The 20,329-nt window shown below is 50.9% G+C and overlaps 1 protein-coding gene across 1 annotated transcript in view; it reads right to left on the reverse strand.

The window, feature by feature from the left end:
* CUL4A (cullin 4A) overlaps nucleotides 1-20,329 on the reverse strand; it is a 43,187-nt gene that overhangs the window by 20,203 nt on the left and 2,655 nt on the right. Inside the window, exons 3-10 of the mRNA XM_024752646.1 lie at nucleotides 12,596-12,699; nucleotides 10,736-10,805; nucleotides 9,505-9,578; nucleotides 7,294-7,456; nucleotides 6,884-6,973; nucleotides 5,860-5,942; nucleotides 4,086-4,153; nucleotides 1,795-1,913 (exon numbers count right to left, since the gene is read on the reverse strand). Coding sequence (XP_024608414.1) covers nucleotides 1,795-1,913; nucleotides 4,086-4,153; nucleotides 5,860-5,942; nucleotides 6,884-6,973; nucleotides 7,294-7,456; nucleotides 9,505-9,578; nucleotides 10,736-10,805; nucleotides 12,596-12,699 — 771 coding nt within the window. The remainder of the gene's footprint in view (nucleotides 1-1,794; nucleotides 1,914-4,085; nucleotides 4,154-5,859; nucleotides 5,943-6,883; nucleotides 6,974-7,293; nucleotides 7,457-9,504; nucleotides 9,579-10,735; nucleotides 10,806-12,595; nucleotides 12,700-20,329) is intronic.

The raw sequence follows: 20,329 nt of genomic DNA on the forward strand, positions 1-20,329 counted from the left end.
CCGATGGGTCGCGGTGTTCGCCTGTAGCTCCCTGTGTGTGCGTCGCCTGGGCAGGCATCACCTGTGTGTCATCTACACCCATGGCCAAGAGGACAAGCAGTCAGCACCACAAGGATCTCTCCTGTTGCCTTTTGATAACCATACACACACGCACATGCATGCATACACACACAGAAACCCGCAAGCACATGCTTACATAATAAATCCTGGATTTCTAGGAAACAAAGTCGCATACACACCCACCTGACATACCAAAATACGTGAGAGTTCCCACTGAGCAAAGGCACGAGATCACGTTTATACAGTAGATTCACAAAAACAACTTTTGAAAATCTCGATTGTAGAACTCAGCTAGTATCGGGTTGGCCAAAAGGTTCGTTCAGTTTCTTCTGCAAGATGGCTCTAGTAGCGCTTAGTTGTCTTTAACTTCATTCAAAACAATTTTGTTAGACTGTGTTGTGACAGCTGTCACATCAGCGTGCATTTAAAAAAAGACATCAAAATTCGTGAATCTTTGTGTAGCCATTTTAATACTGAAGATGGAAGAAAAAACAACATTCTCGGCATATTATGCTTTATTATTTCAAGAAAGGTAAAAACACAACTGAAGCACAAAAAAATATTTGTGCAGTATATGGAGAAGGTGCTGTGACTGACAGAACGTGTCAAAAGTGGTTTGCGAAGTTCTGTGCTGGAGATTTCTCGCTGGACAATGCTCCAGCCGAGTACACCAGTTCAAGTTGACAGCGATCAAATGGAGACATTCATTGAGGACAATCAGTGTTATACCACGGGGGAGACAGCCGACATACCCCGAATCTCCAAAGCAAGCACTGAACATCATTCCCACCAGCCTGGTTATGTTCATCGCTTTGATGTTTGGGTTCCACGTAAGCAACGCGAAAAAAACCTACTTGATGGTATTTCCGCAGATAATTCTCTACTTAAACGTTCCGTTTTTAAAACAAATTGTGACGGGCGATGCAAAGTGGATACTGTACAGTAATGAGTGGATACTGTACAGTAAAGAGATCGTGGGGCAAGTGAAATGGACCACCACCAACCACACCAAAGGCCAGTCTTCATCCAAAAAAGGTGATGTTGGGTGTGGGGTGGGATTGGAAGGGAGTCCTCTATTATGAGCTCCTTCCGGAAAACCAAACGATTAATTGCAACAAGTACTGCTCCCAATGAGACCAACTGAAAGCAGCACTCGATGAGAAGCGTCCAGAATTAGTCAACAGGAAACAACACATAATCTTCCATCAGGATAACGCAAGACCGCATGTTTCTATGATGACCAGGCAAAAACTGTTACAGCTTGGCTGGGAAGTTCTGATTCATCCACCGTATCACCAGACATTGCACCTTCAGATTTCCATTTATTTCAGTCTTTACAAAATTCTCTTAATGAAAAAAAATGCAATTCCCTGGAAGACAGTGAAAGGCACCTGAACAGCTCTCTGCTGAAAAAGGTAAAAAGTTTTGGGACGACGGAATTATGAAGTTGCCTGAAAAATGGCAGAAGGTAGTGGAACAAAACAGTGAATAAGTTGTTCAATAAAATTCTTGGTGAAAATGAAAAATGTGTCTTTTATTTCTACTTGAAAACCAAAGGAACTTTTTGGCCAACCCAATACTTACGCTGACGACAAACGGCCAAATGGCAGCTTTTAAAACGTGTTTACACCCGGACGGTATTCATCCCTCAAACTCCTGTGGGTGACCTGGAGGGAGATGTGTGATGGTGGCCCCACGCCCGTCCCTCACAGAGCCCGACCGATGGCCACGCACCTTGATATACTCGCTCCAGTGCTGCAGCAGCGCCTGCTGGCCGCCCCGCACGCGGCTGAACAGCTGGTACATCTGAGTGAGGTCAGGCACTCTGTTCTCATCCAACAGGTGGTCCAGCCCTGAGATCACATGGCAATGTTAGCTCGGCACGGCGGGTGGGATGGCGGCACGAGCAAAAGCTAGCCTGGGCCGGGGCTCGCGGCACACAGGGCCCCCGCGGACGCGGAAACCCAGGGGTCGGCTGGTTCCTAGGCAGGCAAGGCCCCGTGACGCAGCCCAGCAGGCGAGTCTGGTCCCCCGAGCACCACGCTGGGAGGTGTAGTCCCCACTCCTTCCCCGCACGGAGGCCCCTTATTTGGCCACTGCAGCAAAGGTCGGAAGAACGCTCACACCAACTCTCTGACCTGGGAGCTTTACGACCCCAAATCACTTCTGATTTAGTCCATCAGCCAGAAAGTATATCTGCCTAAGATAAGCTATCAAATCTAATGTTTTAGTTGACTTATTTTATTCGCCTGTATAATCAATTGTGGAAAGAAAACATGTATTGTTTATCAGATACTTGGAGGTGCTTGACAGCATTTTTTAGGTCTTTACTATTTCAGGTTTTAACAAAGATTTACAAAGATTTTCTAAAACCACCACAGCCAGAAGAGCTTCGTGAAGGACGCTCTAACCACCTGCTTTCTGGTAACTGTGGGGAGGCAGTGAGGTTAGAGCGGAGAAGCTGTGAGCCAGTCACGTGACTGCAGCCTCAGCTTCTGCTGTGAATCAGGCACCGTCCACACGTCAAAGACACACAAACACGTAGGCTGTGCCGACGGACCCTGAGCAAGGCTCTAAATGTCTGTATTTCTCTCAATTACGATTTGATCTACTGATGCAGATAACTTATTCTACAACTGATCTACTGAAATGCTGAATGATGACTTAAAAATTCAAAAATTATAGCTTTTAATTTTTAAAATGCCTTTAATAAAATTTAGACTATACTCTTACATATATATAATTTACCATTTTCTTGAAACACACTGAAATGATTCATCCAAATTTCTACTGTCTACTTGAAGTTCCCTTTTCTTCTAAAAGTGACTCCTTTTTGGACCGCTCTGGTGGTCCAGTGGTTAAGACCCTGTGCTTCCACTGCAGGGGACGAGGGTTCGATCCCTGGTCGGAGAACTAAGATCCCTCATGCCATATGGCGTGGCGCCCCCGCCCGCCGCCCCCCCGCCAAAAGTGACTCCTTTTTAATAAACACCTAGTATGAAATCGGAGGACACTTGTTTCAGGTGGACAGTAAATCGAGGCTCCATCCACGTGGAAACGTACCAGTGTGTGGGCTCCAGTGTGATGTGAGCAGGAGACACCAGATTCGCACCCTGGCCCTTGGCTTTCAGGCCGTGATCTGAGGCACTAGTGTCTCGCTCGGTTTTCCTGTAAACTGGGGCTGTTCTAGGACCAGAAGGCATTTACATGAAGTACAGCAGATGCTCACAAACACTAATTCTCTCCTTCTAGCTTCATTCTGGTTTCACTTGGAAGCCCCACGTTTAGTGTCTCATTAGAGATAATATTACCATCTGGCAAAGCAGACTCCAACCAGACGCATTTGGGGGCTATTGGGCCTTCCCAAAATTAGACGTTAAGGTTTCCAATAGCTTGAAACAGATCCCGTGGCTCCAAACACAACACTGAATGATATAAAAAGCAACACCACGCACTAAAGTGTGCAAGGCTAGACTGTGCTCGTTACAGTGAGGGTGGAGTGAAAACGGCACATCACCTCTAACAGCACGGCGCCAAAACCGCACCGTCGGCCGCGTGCCGAGCTGGCCTGGTCCGCCTCTGTCCTGGGGCCATGGCGCCAGCAGCTCGTCTGCCGCAGAGCCGCACGCAGGGCAGGGATGCAGCCCGCGGCCGCCCCCGGCCCGTCGGACCGCGCGCGTCCACACCTGCGGGTCAGTGCCCAGGAGGGACGTCCCTGTACAGGATGGGGCCTGTGAGCACAGCCCAGGCCGTCTGCCAGCCAGAGGGCCTCTCGCAACCAACCTCTCAGCCTGGATAGGACTTCACGTGATTTTAGCTTAAACCGTGGTTCTTACGTGTGCCTTTCACTATTGCGTGTAATCAATTTTCCCCTCAAGGGCTAATGTCCATCATTTTTCCGATGATTTTAGTGCCCGTCTTCTCACAACAACAAGTGTCCTCGCGTGCCTACAATGCTCCGCTAACTCTCTTAGCAAATCAGGGACGAGCAATCAGTGCAGAGACACAGAGCTGGGAAAACCTACCTTTCTGCAGAATCGCTGTTAAATGTTCTCCTAACAGCTGCTTCTCCACACAGGCAATCAGTGGTTTCCTGGGAAGTAAACAGAGGCGTGTCAGGAAGGAAGTACAGGGGAGAGCCTGTCGGCCGTGGAGGACGGGGACCCCCGTCCACGCAGCTGAGCCCAAGTCAGCCCACGCCGACGCCGACACAGACTCAGGTCACCAGGGCCCCGGGAGAGGCGGACAGCAGCGGAAGGGAGGCACCCTCGCCCACCGCACCTGGGGACGACCCGGGCGGGCTGCCCGCGACCCTGCCCCGCCCGGGTCCCACAGCTGCCCCTCTGCCCTCACTTCTTCCTGCCTGTCTTCCCCCAGGACCACTCTTCAGAATCTGACTTCTCAGAGCGGCCGCTCCTCACCCATCACCCTGCTCGCTCAGCTCTTCTTTTAGGAGATCAGAGCCCTCACTTCGCTCCCAGGTGTATAGACCTCGGCCTTCATTTTGAGGAATTTTTCACCGCACCACCTCAGGTGAACCTCAGGGCGACCCCAGGGGGAGGCGCGGCAGGCACTCGGGCTCCGGGCATGGAGGGCCCAGACACCTGCAGCGCCCGTCCCGAGGGTAGCGGCGTGCACGGGTGAGGCGGGAAGGGGCGCCCGGAGCGCAGCCCATAGGCTGCTGCGGCTCCTTACCTGCGCCACCTGCCTCCTGTTTCTCCGAAAACCGTTTCTCACTCTGTGACCTTTGAATTGCCCGACACCACAGGAGCCACCTCGGGCAGCGCCCCTCGAAACCCTAACCCGAGGGGGGCCACCCTCTGCTCTGCTTAACTCTCAGACACTCCTAAGCGAGACTGGGGAGGGGGCAGTTATAACACAGCATCTACACACCGGAGGCCGGGGAGGAGGGGCCGAGGGGCCCGGCGCCACTGGGCGCTGCACACAGACGTTCTGCACGTTTTAGCACTTTCCCTCTTAAAAACATCTCTCTTTTCTGTCTCTCACGTTTCTGCTCTAATCTTCCTCACTTGAATAAACATTATGTGCCTGACGCAGACACTCACAAAACCTGCCCTTGTACTTTTCCCTAGCCACACACTGACCTCAGGTTTAGAGGAAAAAAAAAAACTGGATGCAAAGAGAAAGGACAAGTTACTTCCCTGGTGGTCCAGTGGTTAAAAATCCGCCTTCCAACACAGGAGGCGCGGGTTCGATCCCTGGTCGGGGAACTAAGATCCCACGTGCCGCAGGGCAACTAAGCCCGTGGGCCACAACTACCGAGCCCGGGCACCACAACTACAGAGCCCACGCGCTCTGGAGCCCGCGCACCGCAACTAGAGAGAAGCCCGCATGCTGCGGCAAAAGATCCTGCATACCACAACTAAGACCCGGCGCAACCAAAGATAAATATAATAAGTAAACATGAGAAGAAAGAATAATGTGACCGAGTACCGTAAGAAAAAAATCACAGCTATGTCAGATGTGCCACAAAACTTTACAACCGAAACTGCCCATACTCGACGATACCTCCTTAACACAAACTTCCATAAATGTATCACACATTTATAACATAAATCATAAGCTGTCTATAAAAAGATACCAAGTATCTCAGCCTGAATCACTCCCTTTGGACGATAACTCACCACAGGCCACAAGTCAGTGTGACTTACAAGTGCTGAGTAATCACAGACAACAAGCAAACTGTCCCAGGAGCTGAATACGTTCGGGTTCAGAGAGCAGCGAGTGAGCCTACAAGACGCTGCGGGTCACGGAGCTGAGCGCGCGAGTGGTACTCACTGTGTGCTGTGGTCTAGATACGTGATCACGCGGTCACCCTCCTCCCCCAGGCGCTTACTCACATGGTTCAGGTACTCCGGAACCTTCCAAACACAACATTGAAACACATCAGCAACAAAAACCTTCATGTTACCCAAGAAGCTGAAATACTGTTTTCCTTATTTAAGAAAAAAAAGCAGACTGTACATTCAGGCCCAAACATTAACGGAGTACCAGGAGCAGGGGTGCTGAGGAGGGGAGGGAGATACACGGCAGGAGGCTTCCCTCAGCCCCATCCTGGAGACTGAAGGTAACGTCTGGAATGGGGGCAGGCAGCACGGCACCCCCCCAGCCCACGCTTGGCGGGGTCGGCAAACGTCAAGCAACAGGCTGTTCCTCTGAGGCCCCAAAGAGAGTGGCTGCAGGAGATCTCAAAACACACTCTCTCTGAGTTTCCAGGGGTGAAGGGTCACCTGCCTACACAGCAAAGGCCCCATGACAGGGGTTGCTGAGGCTCTGACCCGGGGGCGGCAGCCAGGCCGGTCTCCGACTCCCCCTCCTGTGACGGTCCCGAGGGGCTTCCTGCTGAGCTGGGCTCTGATACCCGAGAAACCAGCTATCAAGTTTTTGGGTTCTTATTACTACTGAACACATGGTTTTTTCCAGTGGCTTTTTGGGTAATCTTTTCAATGCCTCACAGAGATGAAAATTTTTAACATGTCAGGTTTCTCTTTCATATTTAAGAATTATCTTTTAAACTCTTGTTTCAGCTTGAGTTCCTTTATGTATTTTAGAAGCTATTTCACTGCTTTTTTTTTGCTGGGGGTGGGGGGCAATAGAAGGGTTTCTAAATTAGGAGAAAAAAATTAAGCCCTTAATAACCTCACAAAGAAGCTCATCACTGGAATTTAAACTAGATTGTAACTTTCGGAAGATTTTCAGTGAGATGTTTGCCAGCGTGAAGAGACAAACATTTAGAAATCACACTTAGATGCACATCTATGAAAATGAAATAAGGCAATTCAGAAACATTTCGTTGCCTCACCTCTCTTTCTTGCATTAACCTTTGGCCTTCTGCAGCATATAAACAATTAGTTTCTTCCAAAAACTTCAGTTCAAATGAATCTTTATACACCTAAAAAATGAGCAGGGTTAACGACCAATCACAGCGAAGAAGCCCAGCTCTCAGCCTGAAGTGCTGGTGCAGCCCACGTCGAGGGCGCACGGCTGCCGTGACCTGTGCCCAGGACAAGCTGCCTGGGCCCACCCAGCCGCCCTGCTCTGCCCAGGGTGCTCCCAGGCCCCGGCCGCCTCCGGGTGAGTGCCAGCCGAGTCACTCCCCTCCCATACTTGCACCAATACCCTAACGGTGTCAGTTCCGACACCAACGTCGTGGCCACCTCGTGGCCCGGGTGCAGCGCCGCCCAGCGGGATGTGAGGACGCGCGGGGCCCACCTGGAGGTCGGACAGCATGCCCAGCAGGCCCCGCAGCAGGCTGCGGTCCACGGCCTCCCCACTCCGCTCCCGCTGGATCAGCAGCAGGATGCCGTCGATGGTCTTTGTCTGAACCATTTTATCACTAATAATATGGTTTCTGAAGAGTTCTAATCCCATGTCCCTGTACAAACAGAGAAGACAAGACTGTTTTAGTTTCACTTCTTAGAAGTTCTGGGTGAAGCTCCAGCTACACTATGGATATCACCCCCAAGCTACTGACTTGCTAACTCTCTGGTCTGGGTGTCAAGAACTCCTTTTTTTAAAAAATTTTCCTTCTTGACTGTCTGGTGTGCCTTCTATTTCTTTCCTCATCAATGCTGCCTGTTTCCTGCATGGGTCAGTGGGCTTCCGCCGTCCTGCCCGGGAGCCCTGGGACCCTCCGCCTGCCCTGCCCCCATCCTCCAGCTGCTCCTCCTGTGTGGCCCTGGCCACAGGACGACGGAACTGAGGGTGCAAACCAGAGTCCATCGCACTCCCCCAGCCCGTTCCCTCCCGATTCAGCACGCTGTGCCCTCTCGCCACCTCTAAGCCCCGTCCTGTAAAGTCGCTTCCTTTTCTAGCTTCCTGGCCGTCCGTTCACTCTGACCCAGGGCCGTGCGATTTCTCCTTCTACCACCGGGAAATCGCTTGTCTTTGTGTACCGTAACCCACGCGTGGGGCGGCTGGGGCCCTCTCTCCTCTCCGTGATCCCACATCCCCTCTGCTCCTCTGTCCTAAGGGCTTCAGCACCTCCTGACTGACTCCATCCTTAGAGCAGCTCCACAAGGGATGACCGTCCTCCAGATGGAGAAACTGAGGCAGAGATTACAAGGAGCTTGCTGTGCCCAGCTTGTCAGGCTCCAGAGTCTAAACGTAGTTTATAACGTAACCCTGCTGTCCAACCTGGAGGCACTGCCCAGAGCGTGAAGCCCACCAGCCCCCGTCCACTGCAGCAGGCAGGGAGGAAAGTGCGCTCGTGCAGGACGGCAGGGATCGCTGAGACGGTGCGTGAGAAACTTGGGTGTACAGTGGAGCCCCGGCCTGAGCTTTGCGGAGTCCGTGGGAGCGGCCCACTCGCTGAGACGGGAGGAGGCAGGGAGAGGAAGGCTGCTGTGCTCAGGCGCGCCGGGGGAGGAGGGAGCCGCGGGAGCGTCCTGGCGGCTTTGCTGGAGCCTGAGCTGAGAGCGCGGCTTCAGAAGAAGGTCCTGCGGCGGCAGCCGCACTGCCTCACTTTCTCCATCTGGAGGACGGTCATCCCTCATGGAGCTGCTCTAAGGATGGAGTCAGGAGGTGCTGAAGCCCTGAGGACAGAGCCCCGCACAGAGGAGGAGCTCTGTGACTTCCTGTCATCATCAGCTTTTCCAAACTGCTTGTTTCTCTGAGTAATGACGATCTGTCCTGCAGAGGTTCGTGGGTGTCTAGTAGGAGGCGTGCAGGAGTCGGGGCTGAGAGGACAGAGGAGCAGAGGGGACGTGGGATCACGTGGGAGAGACGGCCCCAGCCGCCCCACGCGTGGGTTACGGTACACAAAGACAAGCGATTTCCCGGTGGTAGAAGGAGAAATCGCACGGCCCTGGGTCAGAGTGAACGGACGGCCAGGAAGCTAGAAAAGGAAGCGACTTTACAGGACGGGGCTTAGAGGTGGCAAGAGGGCACAGCGTGCTGAATCGGAGCGGACGTCCACGTGGGCACAGGCCAGGAGGACCGAGGGCGAGACCACAGACAGGCCCTGTCACCAAGGCTGAGCTGCTCGGGGACGACGCTGGAAGTCGGGGACCAGGGACCCAGGGCAATGTGGGCACAGGGTTCCCGACTCACACTGCCCCGAGCAGATGGAAGCCAACGCCCTGTGCCCGGCCCATCAGCAGAGTACCGGGAGGCGCCATTAGAGACTGACCGGCTCCCCAGCCTTTCCCAGAGCAGAGGTGGAAGAGGTGACAGAAACGGACTTCACAAGGCACTTCCATGCCCACAGGAGAACGTGCTGGACTGGCGGCTGCCAGCTCGGCGGCTGCCCCTCATGGTGACAGACACTTCCGGGCCGAGAGCCACTGAGGGGCAGGCCTGTGTGCCAGCGACCCTGGCCAACACAGAGGGCCACAGACGGTCGGGCACGTGTCATCAAATCAACCATCGGAGACACAGGTCGGCCGCAGCCTCAGCCACAGACCAGGACCGGGGGACACTCACCAGATGGAAGGAAGCATGGAATTCTGAAGCACGTAAGTACGATCCAGAAACAGGAAGATACTTCTGATCATGATCTGGAGGGCAAGAGGAGGACCTGACTTATTTACGTACCTTACCAACAAAACATCCAACCCTGGCTGTCTCTAATCTAACATGATTGCTTCTCAATGAAAAGATGTTTTTATCTTCAAGACCCTCATGATTGATTTTTCCCTCAATTTACATGTTCCCCTTGGTGTTTGCTTTTCATCTCTTTTATCCAGAAAATCTGACTGGAGGGATTGTACAGCACTTCGCCTCAAAGATGCCTTTGAAATTCAGTCATTTCCTGACTGACGTGGTGAAACCTCCTTAGACTGGGAGATGCTCTAAGCTGAATTCTTCCAGCATTCCGGCTCGTTACGCTGGCATGAGGCTCTCAGCCACGTGTCTGTACTCGACTTTACTTTGCAGGCTCACGTGGTGGGCGGTGGCCCCGGGGCTCTCTCAGGGAGCGCCGCAGACTGTGTCGTGGAGGTTTGCTTACACACGTAGAGAGAACCCTCCCGACACATTCACCTGTTTCTACCGTCCCCCGGTGCCTGGCCCAAGAGACTCATTCGTTGTTGCCTACTCACCTCAGCCAGGAAACCAAAGAATTCAACCTAGTTAGGGAAGCTATTGATACTATCTCTTCTCTCACTTACATAATTTTCAGCCAGGTCACCCTGAAAACTCATATATATAAAACCAAATTAGAGTCAATATATCTACTAAATCTAAGCCTGGTTGTCTAGTTACAGTAAACTCCTGGGATTCAGGCTTGATTCTCTGGCATAAACTGAGATCAAGGAAAACTTCAGAGACCCACGGGGAATCACAGGCACGAGTCACCTGTGTGGTTGGCCCGAAGGCCAAGCTCACAGCCAGCCCCACCCCAGAAGAGCAGGCCGTCCCCACTCTTCTCCAGCCACTGTCCAGCTCGGTCGGAGCTGGATGGCAGCACCTGACCTGAACAGAACTCCCCATCCCAGCTCCCAACCGGGCCCTGCCTTCCTTGGGGGTTGAGGGAAGATGGATGGGGCCACGCTGTGGTTTAAAAGAAAACAAACAACACAGCTGGATTCAAAGGGGGCACAGACTCCCAGCTACTCAGATCTGCCTTCCGTCCAGCTGAGCCAGAGACTGGAGGAAAAGACCCAAGAGGGCGTGTGCGCTGAGGCCCACTCAGGGAGCATGTTAGCAGGCTTACCATTTGTCTGCAGTGATCCTGCCAGCATGTGTTAATCTTCTTTAAAAATAAAACACTATCTAGCGAGTCTGTGCAGACCTGCTAAGGAAAACTTCAGAAACACCGGCCAATTTACTTGTTGCAATGTTTACCCCTTACTTTCCGCTCTCCTCACCTCCGAGTCGAGCATGTTGCTTAGTGATCAGAATACCGAAAGGGCAGAAGCTCAGAAGCCACACAGGTGGTTTCCAGCCTCCGTGTCTCCCTGCCTACCTGTGATGAACCTGCCTGCACTCCCCTGCCTCCATCTCTTCCTGCCCCTCCCCGTTTCCCTTTCACCCCACTGCCCGTTGAGGCTTCGTGGGATGGGGGGTGGACCAAAGGCCCCGCCCCAAAGGGCAGCTCTGGAGATGCTGTCCCAGAGGCGAGGAAGCCAGCCACTATGAACAGCACCGGGGGACGGGCAGACGGAGGACAACGGCTGAGGGCCAATGGTCACTTCTGGTCGCACAGAGATGTACGTCACGTCTCATCCGTGCACCATGTGCACGACCTGGCTTTCGGGACGCTGTTTACAGCAAAAGACACCTGGTGCGGGATCCTAGGGAAAACCTCGCCAAGCACCCGGGCACTGCGTGCACAGGTTAATCGAAGCCCCACGGTCACAACGTCTACACTGCCTACGGCCCACACAGCACCCTCACACCCAGCCGCACGGCGCACCGTTACTCCCTTTGGACGGGAGCGCAGGCAGCTGGCGGAGGCAAGGACCCGGCCTCCTGGGCCTCAGCCCTGCTCCAGCCTGTCTCAGCTCCACGGCACCAGACACGGGGGCACCCCTCAGTGCGGCCCCTTGGCCGAGGTGCAGCAGGCGCGCGGCTCGGCACGGCTGCAAGGTTCCATGCAACATTCCGAGCACAGAGAGAGGAGACAACACACAGCAGCCCGTTTCTGGCGTGTGAAATCGGAAGGCGCTGGGGGCGCACTGACCACAGCCACAGGGGTCCCAGCCAAGCGCCTCACTCATTTTCTCGAGGGTCCGCTCCTAACTCAGAAACAGAGCGAGTCACAGCAAAGACCAAATAGTTGAAGGGTTAACAAGTAATTCTGGAAGAACGTTACAACTGCTCACAACTACAATGGCCCATGGTATCAGACCTTCCGCCAACAGTCTGAAAAAGTCTGCGTCGTAAGCATACGTAGGCAGGTGCCACCTCGGCAGCGGCCCGGCAGCTCCGGTGCCCAGTGATGAGCCGAGGTGCTCCTCACGTGGCGGCGCCCTGACCGGCCTCCGTGGCCAGCAGGGGCCAGCAAGGCTGCACAGGGTCAAGCCCACGCCAGCCAACCTGAGGTGCTGGGAGGCCTGGGGGCTGCGGCCAGGTGCGGCCCCACCCAGGGCAAAGCTTCGTCGTGACCAAAGGTCCGGCGTGATCTGGGCTGGCGAGGCCCAGAGCCGAGAGCCCCTGAGCCCAGCGCGAGCCGACCTGCAGAGCGCGGGCCAACAGGCCGGGGTTGGGTCACGCGGCCAACTCTGTGGGAATTGGTTATAATCACAGAAAACTAACACAGATCTTTAAAAAACAAGAATAAAGAACCGCAGCACTCCAACCTTAAGGTGTTTTTCAGACTCTTCCTAAACGCTTCCAAATGCACTAGAGAAACGGACACTGACTTCAATCAGATCAGCCAAGTAATTTAAACAGTGAAAACTCCACCAAAAACATCTGCTACGCTGGGTTATATAATACAAGCGTAAGGTTTTGTCTCTATAAAGCTTTTGCTTTAATATTAAGGATACTCATTAGTTCTTTATCCTATTAATGTTCAGTTTCAAAAGATTTAGGTAATAAATAGGAACTTCACAAGCCAAAAAAAGGATATTCTCTAAACTGAAGGATTTGTGCTTGGACGTGGCCTTCACAGACCTGGCGCAGCTGCTGGTAGAGCACTGGGGAAACTTTGTGAGAACAAAGATTTTCAACAGCCTGAAAACAAAAGGGATAAATGAGTTATTCACTGTGAAAGACAAATTTGTTCTTTAAAAGCAACCTATCTGTAAAAACAGCTCGAATCGTAACACAAAGCCACGCCCACACTTACGTAATCCACAAATAAGTTATCATGGTCAAGGGCAATTATCGCTGCAACACCGGAATCCAGTAGAAGTTTGGCAAAAATGGTCCCTAACAACAGTGAACCTGGAGCGCAGATGGGACGGTGCCGTGCTGGCAGCCCCAGGACACCCAGGCCCCAGGTGGGCCCGCCCCGGGCTGGGCTGCTCACGATACTTGCAAGCTTCCCTCTTCAACAGCCCCTCAAGCTGGCTGCACACCGTCCCCCGAGGACTCAAAAGCAGCTTGAGCCCCCGGGCCTGTGTCTGGATGACTCCTTAGTCTGAGGTGGAGCCACGGGAAGGTGTGTGAGTTGACCCTGATGGATCGCCAACGTGAAACCAGAGCCGGAAATCCCTGCTCCAGACCCTGGTGACCACCCTCCAGTGGGGGGAGAACGACAGGAATTCCAGTTCCTTTCACGCCCATGAGTTTGATGATTCTGTCCCAAATAAGCTGACGGAGCATGGGCCAAATCTGCCTCAAATTAATGAAGAAACAAGGTTTTGAGGCAGAAATATTTTTCATTAGCTGTTTTGATCCACATTAGAGGAATAATGCTTGTATATTCGTACCAGTTCTAATAAAATCTTCTTTCAAATCTCATGTACAAAATCAGCATCTGATTCAATCCAAATACGAAATATTATAAACAGAAATGTAGTTTTTCTACTGCCTATTTTAAAATACATGGGGGATATACAGAACAGAGACACTTTGGAATCTTAACTCAAATACTATATTCCCGAGGGGAAAAAAGGGTAACTTAAATTTTTATGGATGTTAAGAAAATAATTATGTAAAGAAATATATAATACACAAAACACATGCATATTTATAAAGGTCAAAGAAAGGGCTTCTCTGGTGGCGCAGCGGTTGAGAGTCCGCCTGCCGATGCAGGGGACGCGGGTTCGTGCCCCGGTCCGGGAGGATCCCACGTGCCGCGGAGCGGCTGCGCCCGTGAGCCATGGCCGCTGAGCCTGCGCGTCCGGAGCCTGTGCTCCGCAACGGGAGAGGCCACAACAGTGAGAGGCCCGCGTACCGCAAAAAAAAACCCCAAAAGGTCAAAGAGAATATGGAGTAATGACAATAATTAGAAGAATAAAAATACCTCCCCTTACATTCTGCCTTACTTAGAACAAGGGATTCCCAACCACATTTTGTTTTTACATCCTTCAATTCCTTTCCCCAAAGCTTCATGTTTTCATAATTCAGTCCAAGATCCACTGTCTCTTTCTCTCTTAAAAAAAAAAAAACCAAGATAACCTCCTAACGAAGGCCTTTGCGCCAGTAGTTAATCATTACAAACAATTATTACCAAGTAAATTTTTAATATAATATACAAAGAAAACATTTTTCTTTGGTAAAAATCAAGATAAGCTTAGTGGTACGTGTCCTTCATCAAAGGACATCTTAGAACCATTTTCTGAATGCTTCGATTCATGAACCAGGTGTCAATGTCCTCAAAACAATCTCTTCCCAGTTGTGACTTTTTTGGTTGAATACTAGAGCCAACTCTCCCTCGTATATATATGTCCTGTTGAGCACATGCTTACTATTTACGTGAAGCCCACTGAGATTTCTTTTCTGAGAATCTGGAGGCCCCTTAAAACCACCAGCCAAGCCTGGGGCACCCAGGCGTGCTGGGGGCGCCGTCACCTCTTGGGTCTTTGCTGAGTCACTGCTGGCGTCTTCATGTTACAGGCACCTTGTCACCGGCTTGCTCCCTGCGGTGAGGGGTGGGGGGCAGGGATGCCGTGGGCTCTTCGGGGCTGCAGGAGCGGCCCAACAAAGGAGGCCCTCCCCAGAACACGTTTAGGAGATTCAGTCACACTTGGACGCTTAGAAATGCCTCCTTGTGGTGTACGAAGCACCTCACGTGACCAGTACCGGTACTGGTACCGAGCACACCTCTGGATCCAGGCATTGGAAGTGGGGAGCGGCAGGACCTGGGCCCTCCTAGCACTGGGACACAGAGGTTTTCCTCACACCAGCGTAGCCGAGGGGAAACACCCGCTCGTCCCAGCCTCCCAGCCCTGCCACCACGCCCGCTCTGCACACGCTTATCTGCCTCAGGACAGACGAGTGTCCCAGCAAAACACCCATGCCTGCGAGGGCGCTCCCCTCAGTGGGGATCCCCCACCAGGGCCTTAAGGGAGCAAAACAGCCAAGCGGCACCTACAACTACGCACTCTGGGTGCCAGTAGCTAAGGCGACAGCTGACGTCAGAGCAGAGTGGGATGTTTCAGAGTGAGAAATCGTAGGGGAAAGAGCGGGCAAGTACTCTGAGTTACTTAGGTAAATGAAGGGGAAAAATGAAAAGCAAACCCCCACCCCCACCCCCGGGGAACCACGCCCCTGTGGACTCTCCCGAGGAGCCAGGCCCCAGGTCACCCTACTCGGTGGCAGGCCTGTGTAAACGCGACAAGCACACCACACAGAAGCCGCCACCAGGACGCTGCGGTTCCCACCCACAGGAAACGAGGAAAGGGCAACGTAAAAAGGAGACAAGGACTTGGTCCTGAGCGTGGGACGAAGAATGAAGGGGGGGCGGTGTCCCAGGAAGACATCCACCCTCCCGGCCCCCATTGTGAATGCCGGACATGATGCCCTCGTACAAATGACTGATTTCGCTGAGTGACCAAAGCCGCTGAATTAACAAAATCCTTCCTATTAGGCCTAAGATATTTGAACCTGAATATTCTGTTTTTGAATAACTTACACATTGAATTCACTCTTGATTAATTTACATTCTCCAATTGGTCCATCAAATAAAGTGTCCACTTGTTTCCCATTTTCTGGGCTTCCTCACCCGCTTGCATCACTTTCAACCACCCTATTAATCCATCAGGACCTGACTCCACTCCATTCTCCTTCACCGAGCTCTCACCAGGCACAGGGTTTCCTGGAGACATCTACCCCGTGACTCAAGGTCAGCAGCACAGCTTTTCTCAAGCGCAAGTTCTCTGTGACAGGTTTGATTCTGTGCATCAAAACTAGTCTGAAATCCATAGAGATCAGACTTGTGGTTGCTGAGGGGCAGGGGGGAGGGAGAGGTATGCACTGTGAGTCTGGGGTTGGTAGATGCAAACTACCACATTTACAACGGATGAACAACAAGGTCCTACTGTGTAACACAGGGAACTGTATCCCATCTCTTGGGACAAATGGTAATGGAAAAGCATATTTAAAAAAGAATGTCTCTATGTGTGTAACTGAGTCACTGCTGTACAGCAGAGATTGCCACAGCATTGGAAATCAACTGTTCTTCAGTAATAAAAAAAACCAAAACAAACAAAAAACTAGTCTGAAATCAACACCTAGCCTTCCCCGAAACCATTCCCGAAATGCAGTCTTCAGTTTTCTGTTGTCTCATTGAGACAAGTAGGACTAAAACATACAGACCTAAGACACACAAGATACGCTTTCTTCAGCAAGTTGAGATTTCAGATCTAAGTTCAGAAAAGATGGATGCACTCAACATCTCCTCCTCCTCGCATTACAACAAGAGAATGACTCTCAGCACGATGTGTATCTACTACGGCTTTTTCACGTAATCTGAATACCCCTTTCTACCAAACAAAAACAAAGCAAGAAACTGCAGGCAGGCTGTGCAGACAGGCTGGAGGTGACCTTTCCCTCCACCGAGGCCTCCTCAGACCTGGCACGGGGAGATGCCAGACCCCACTTTTGGGAAACTGATCAACACCAAAACAAGAGGTTCTCCCTCAAATCATCTTGAAAACCTCCTCAAAAACAGACAAACAAAAAACCTTTCCAGCTTTGGTAAGAACTGTTACTTGCACATAAGATTCTTTGGCAAATTATATACCACACCACCTCAGCAGAAACTCAGGCTTTATTCTGAAACACCAGGTCCAGTGTACTGTCCACTCTACTGGAGACCAGGATAGTTTCACCGCGACATCACTTACTATCTCCACCCCATTCGCTCCACAAGATGTGAGCGGCTCACTCTGCAGAGATGTACTTAGACTTGCTGGAACTTCTGAGTGGCCAGGCACCCGCCCGCACACCTGCGTCCAAAAGCCCATCCACTGCCCCCTCCACGGGCCCTCCTGAGATGTGCCCTGGAATGAGTGGTGCCACTTTGGGGGTAAGCAGCCCTAGCCCTCAGGGTCTCACATACACCCACACCGACACCCACGATACCCAGGGCATCTGGAAACACTGTTTACAATAATATCTATGGTGACTATTATGAAACACATCCTGGGTAAAAGGTCCAGCAAAGTCATTCTACTAAGAAAAATGATGGGCAATTGATACCAGATAGTCAAATCTCCAGGGAAAGAGCAATAATGAAGCCTCGCTGGAAGACACAATATTTCACTAAAGCAAAAGCCTCTGAGTCTGGGCACTCACTCGGTGGGACCCTTGCTCCGGGTCCAGACGAAGTAGAGGAAGCGGACTCAGCCTTCGCTGAAGTAGTACACGAAGCAGCAGCTTCCGAAGCGCTGCACGCTGGGCTCTTAGAGGCCGTGGCCTTGGCAGACAGGAGACAGACAAGCACCAGCCACTCTGGCTTCTGGCATCCAGCGTCCAGGCCACGCAGCAGTCGTCCTGGGCTGAGGCCTAAGTCTGCAGGGCGGAGGCCCCGAGGGCAGGGGACCTCAGGGTCCAATTCGAGTGCTCAGCAGAGCGCCGTCCAGCACGTATGTGGGAGGAGACCGCCGAGGTGAGGGAAGGAACCGCCGAAAGTTCAGAGACCTTGGGCTCTGGTGCTCACACACTTCCCACCAGCCAGGCGGGAACACAGCAGGACGCCGGGCAGAGGATTCAGGAAGGTTTGTCTCAGCAGCAGGGCAATTAGCCCTGGACGAAACACTGCTCTAGTCCTGCCTAGCAACGCTTAAGGCAACAGTCTAAAAGGTCAAACTGATTCTAAATAATTTAACCGAGTCTGGAACAAAGCTCAAGAATATTCAGAGAAATACAGGGCTTCCCTGGTAGCGCAGTGGTTGAGAGTCCGCCTGCCGATGCAGGGGACGTGGGTTCGTGCCCCGGTCCGGGAGGATCCCACATGCCGCGGAGCGGCTGGCCCCGTGAGCCATGGCCGCTGAGCCTGCGCGTCCGGAGCCTGCGCTCCACAGCGGGAGAGGCCATAGCAGTGAGAGGCCCGTGTACCACAAACAAAACAAAACAAAACAAAAAACAAAACAAAAGCATCTACCACACAAGTCAAAATTCGCAATGTCTGGCATCCAATCAAAGCTATCAAACATGAAAGAAGCAGGAAAACCACCTGCACTGGGGAGAAAAGTCAGTCAAAGCGAACCTGGAACTGACAGAGCCAGCAAACAAGGACACAAAAGAGCTGGAACTGTGCTCCACACGTTAAAGAAAGTTAAGCAAAGAGAAGATACAAAACAAGATTCAAATTGAACACCTAGAGAGGAAAACAATGCAGAGGTGAAAATTATACCAGACGGTATTAATGGCAGACTAGACATCGCAGAAGATGAGTGAACTTAAAGAAACGGATAAACTGAATAGTTCTGTATCTACTAACGACATTTGTAGTTGAAAATCTTTCCACAAAGAAAGCCAAGATGGCTTCACTGGGGAATTCCCTCAAACATTTAAGGAAAAAATAATACCAATTCTGGACTTCCCTGGTGGTGCAGTGGTTAAGAATCTACCTGCCAATGCAGGGAACACGGGTTCGAGCCCTGGCCCGGGAAGATCCCACGTGCCGCAGAGCAACTAAGCCCGTGAACCACAACTACTGAGCCTGCGCTCTGGAGCCCATGAGCCACAACTACTGAGCTCGCATGCCACAACTACTGAGCCTATGCTCTAGAGCCCGCAAGCCACAACTACTGAGCCCAAGTGCCACAACTACTGAAGCCCACGCGCCTAGAGCCTGTGCTCCACAACAAGAGAAGCCATCACAATGAGAAGCCCGCGCACAGCAACGAAGACCCAACACAGCCAAAAATAAATAAATTTATTTAAAAAAAAAACAAAAAAGAAATAATACCAATTCTACACAAAGTCTTCTAGACGATGAAAAGAAGAGAACATTTCCAACTCATTTTATGAGGCCAGCATTACTCTGATACTAAAACCAGACACAGACATTACACGAGAATAATACAATATCCTTTGTGATCACAGATGCAAAAATTAACAAAATGTCAGGAAACTGAGTCCAACAGTACATTGAAAAGATAATACATCATGACCAAGTAGGATTTATACCAGAATGAAAGACTGGTTTAACATATGAAAAAATCAATCCGTGTAATTAACAAACTAAAAAACAAAAATCACATGACCACCTCAACAGTCACAGAAGAATTTGTCAAAATCCAACATGTATTTCTGATAAAAACTCTCAACAACCTAGGAACAGAAAGGAACTTCCTCAACCTGATAATGGGTATTTTTGAAAAACCCACAGCTAGCATCGTATGGTGTTCAATGATGAAAGACTGAAAGCTTTCTCCCCTAAGACCAGGAACAAAACAAGGATGTCTGCTTTTTCCGTTTCTATTAACCATCGTACTAACCACCAGAGGTTCTATATAGTTCAACCAGGCAAGAAAGGAAATAAAAGGCATGCAGATTAGAAAGGGAGAAGTAAAGTTATCTCTGTGTATAGGCGACATGATTGTCTACAGAGAAAAATCCAATGGGATCTACGAAAAAGCTCCTAGAGATAAGTGCGGTTAGCAAGACAGCAATGTACAAGATAAATGTATAAACGTGAGTTGTATTTGTATGTACTATCAACAACCAGAAATTAAAATTTATACTACCTTTTACAATACCATAAAAATATGAAATGCTTTAGGGATAAATTTCACAAAAGATGTACAAGACCCGCACAGCGGAACTAGAAAACATTGCTGAGACCTAACTAAGCGAGAGCTGCCCCTTGTGGTCAACTGAGGGGTTCAGTGTTGTCAAGATAGCAGCACTCCCCACGCTCACCTACAATTACACATAATCCAAACCAAAATCCTAGGAGGCTTCTTTGCAGAAATTGGCAAAGAGATTCTAAAATTCATATGGAAATATAATGGACCTAGAATACCCAAAACAAGTTTACCCAAAAAAGGATAAACCTGCAGGGCCAGCGCTCCAGACTTTGAGACTTAGGACACCCACACTCACAGGGACAAGGACTTCTGACACAGGAGCAAAGGCAGTTTGCTGGAGAAGACAGACGCCTCAACACATGGCATTGGACCAACTGGACCTCCACAGGGAAGACAGTGAACTTGGATTTATACCTCATAGCAAATACAAAAATTCACCTCAAAACAGACAACAGACCTAAACGTAAAACCTAAAACGCTGCAAGAAGGAAATACAAGGGAGAATCTTTACCACCTTAGATTAGGCAAAGACTTCTCAGAGAGACACTAAAAGCACAATCCATAAAAGACCAAACTGATACAAAGACTTCATGAAAATTTAAAACGTCTGCTCTCTGAAAGCCATAGTTAAGAGAATCAAAAGACAAGCTGCAAAC

The sequence above is a fragment of the Neophocaena asiaeorientalis genome, unplaced genomic scaffold (assembly GCF_003031525.2).
Source record: "Neophocaena asiaeorientalis asiaeorientalis breed wild unplaced genomic scaffold, Neophocaena_asiaeorientalis_V1.1 scaffold825, whole genome shotgun sequence".
In the NCBI taxonomy this organism is placed as follows: Eukaryota; Metazoa; Chordata; class Mammalia; order Artiodactyla; family Phocoenidae; genus Neophocaena; species Neophocaena asiaeorientalis.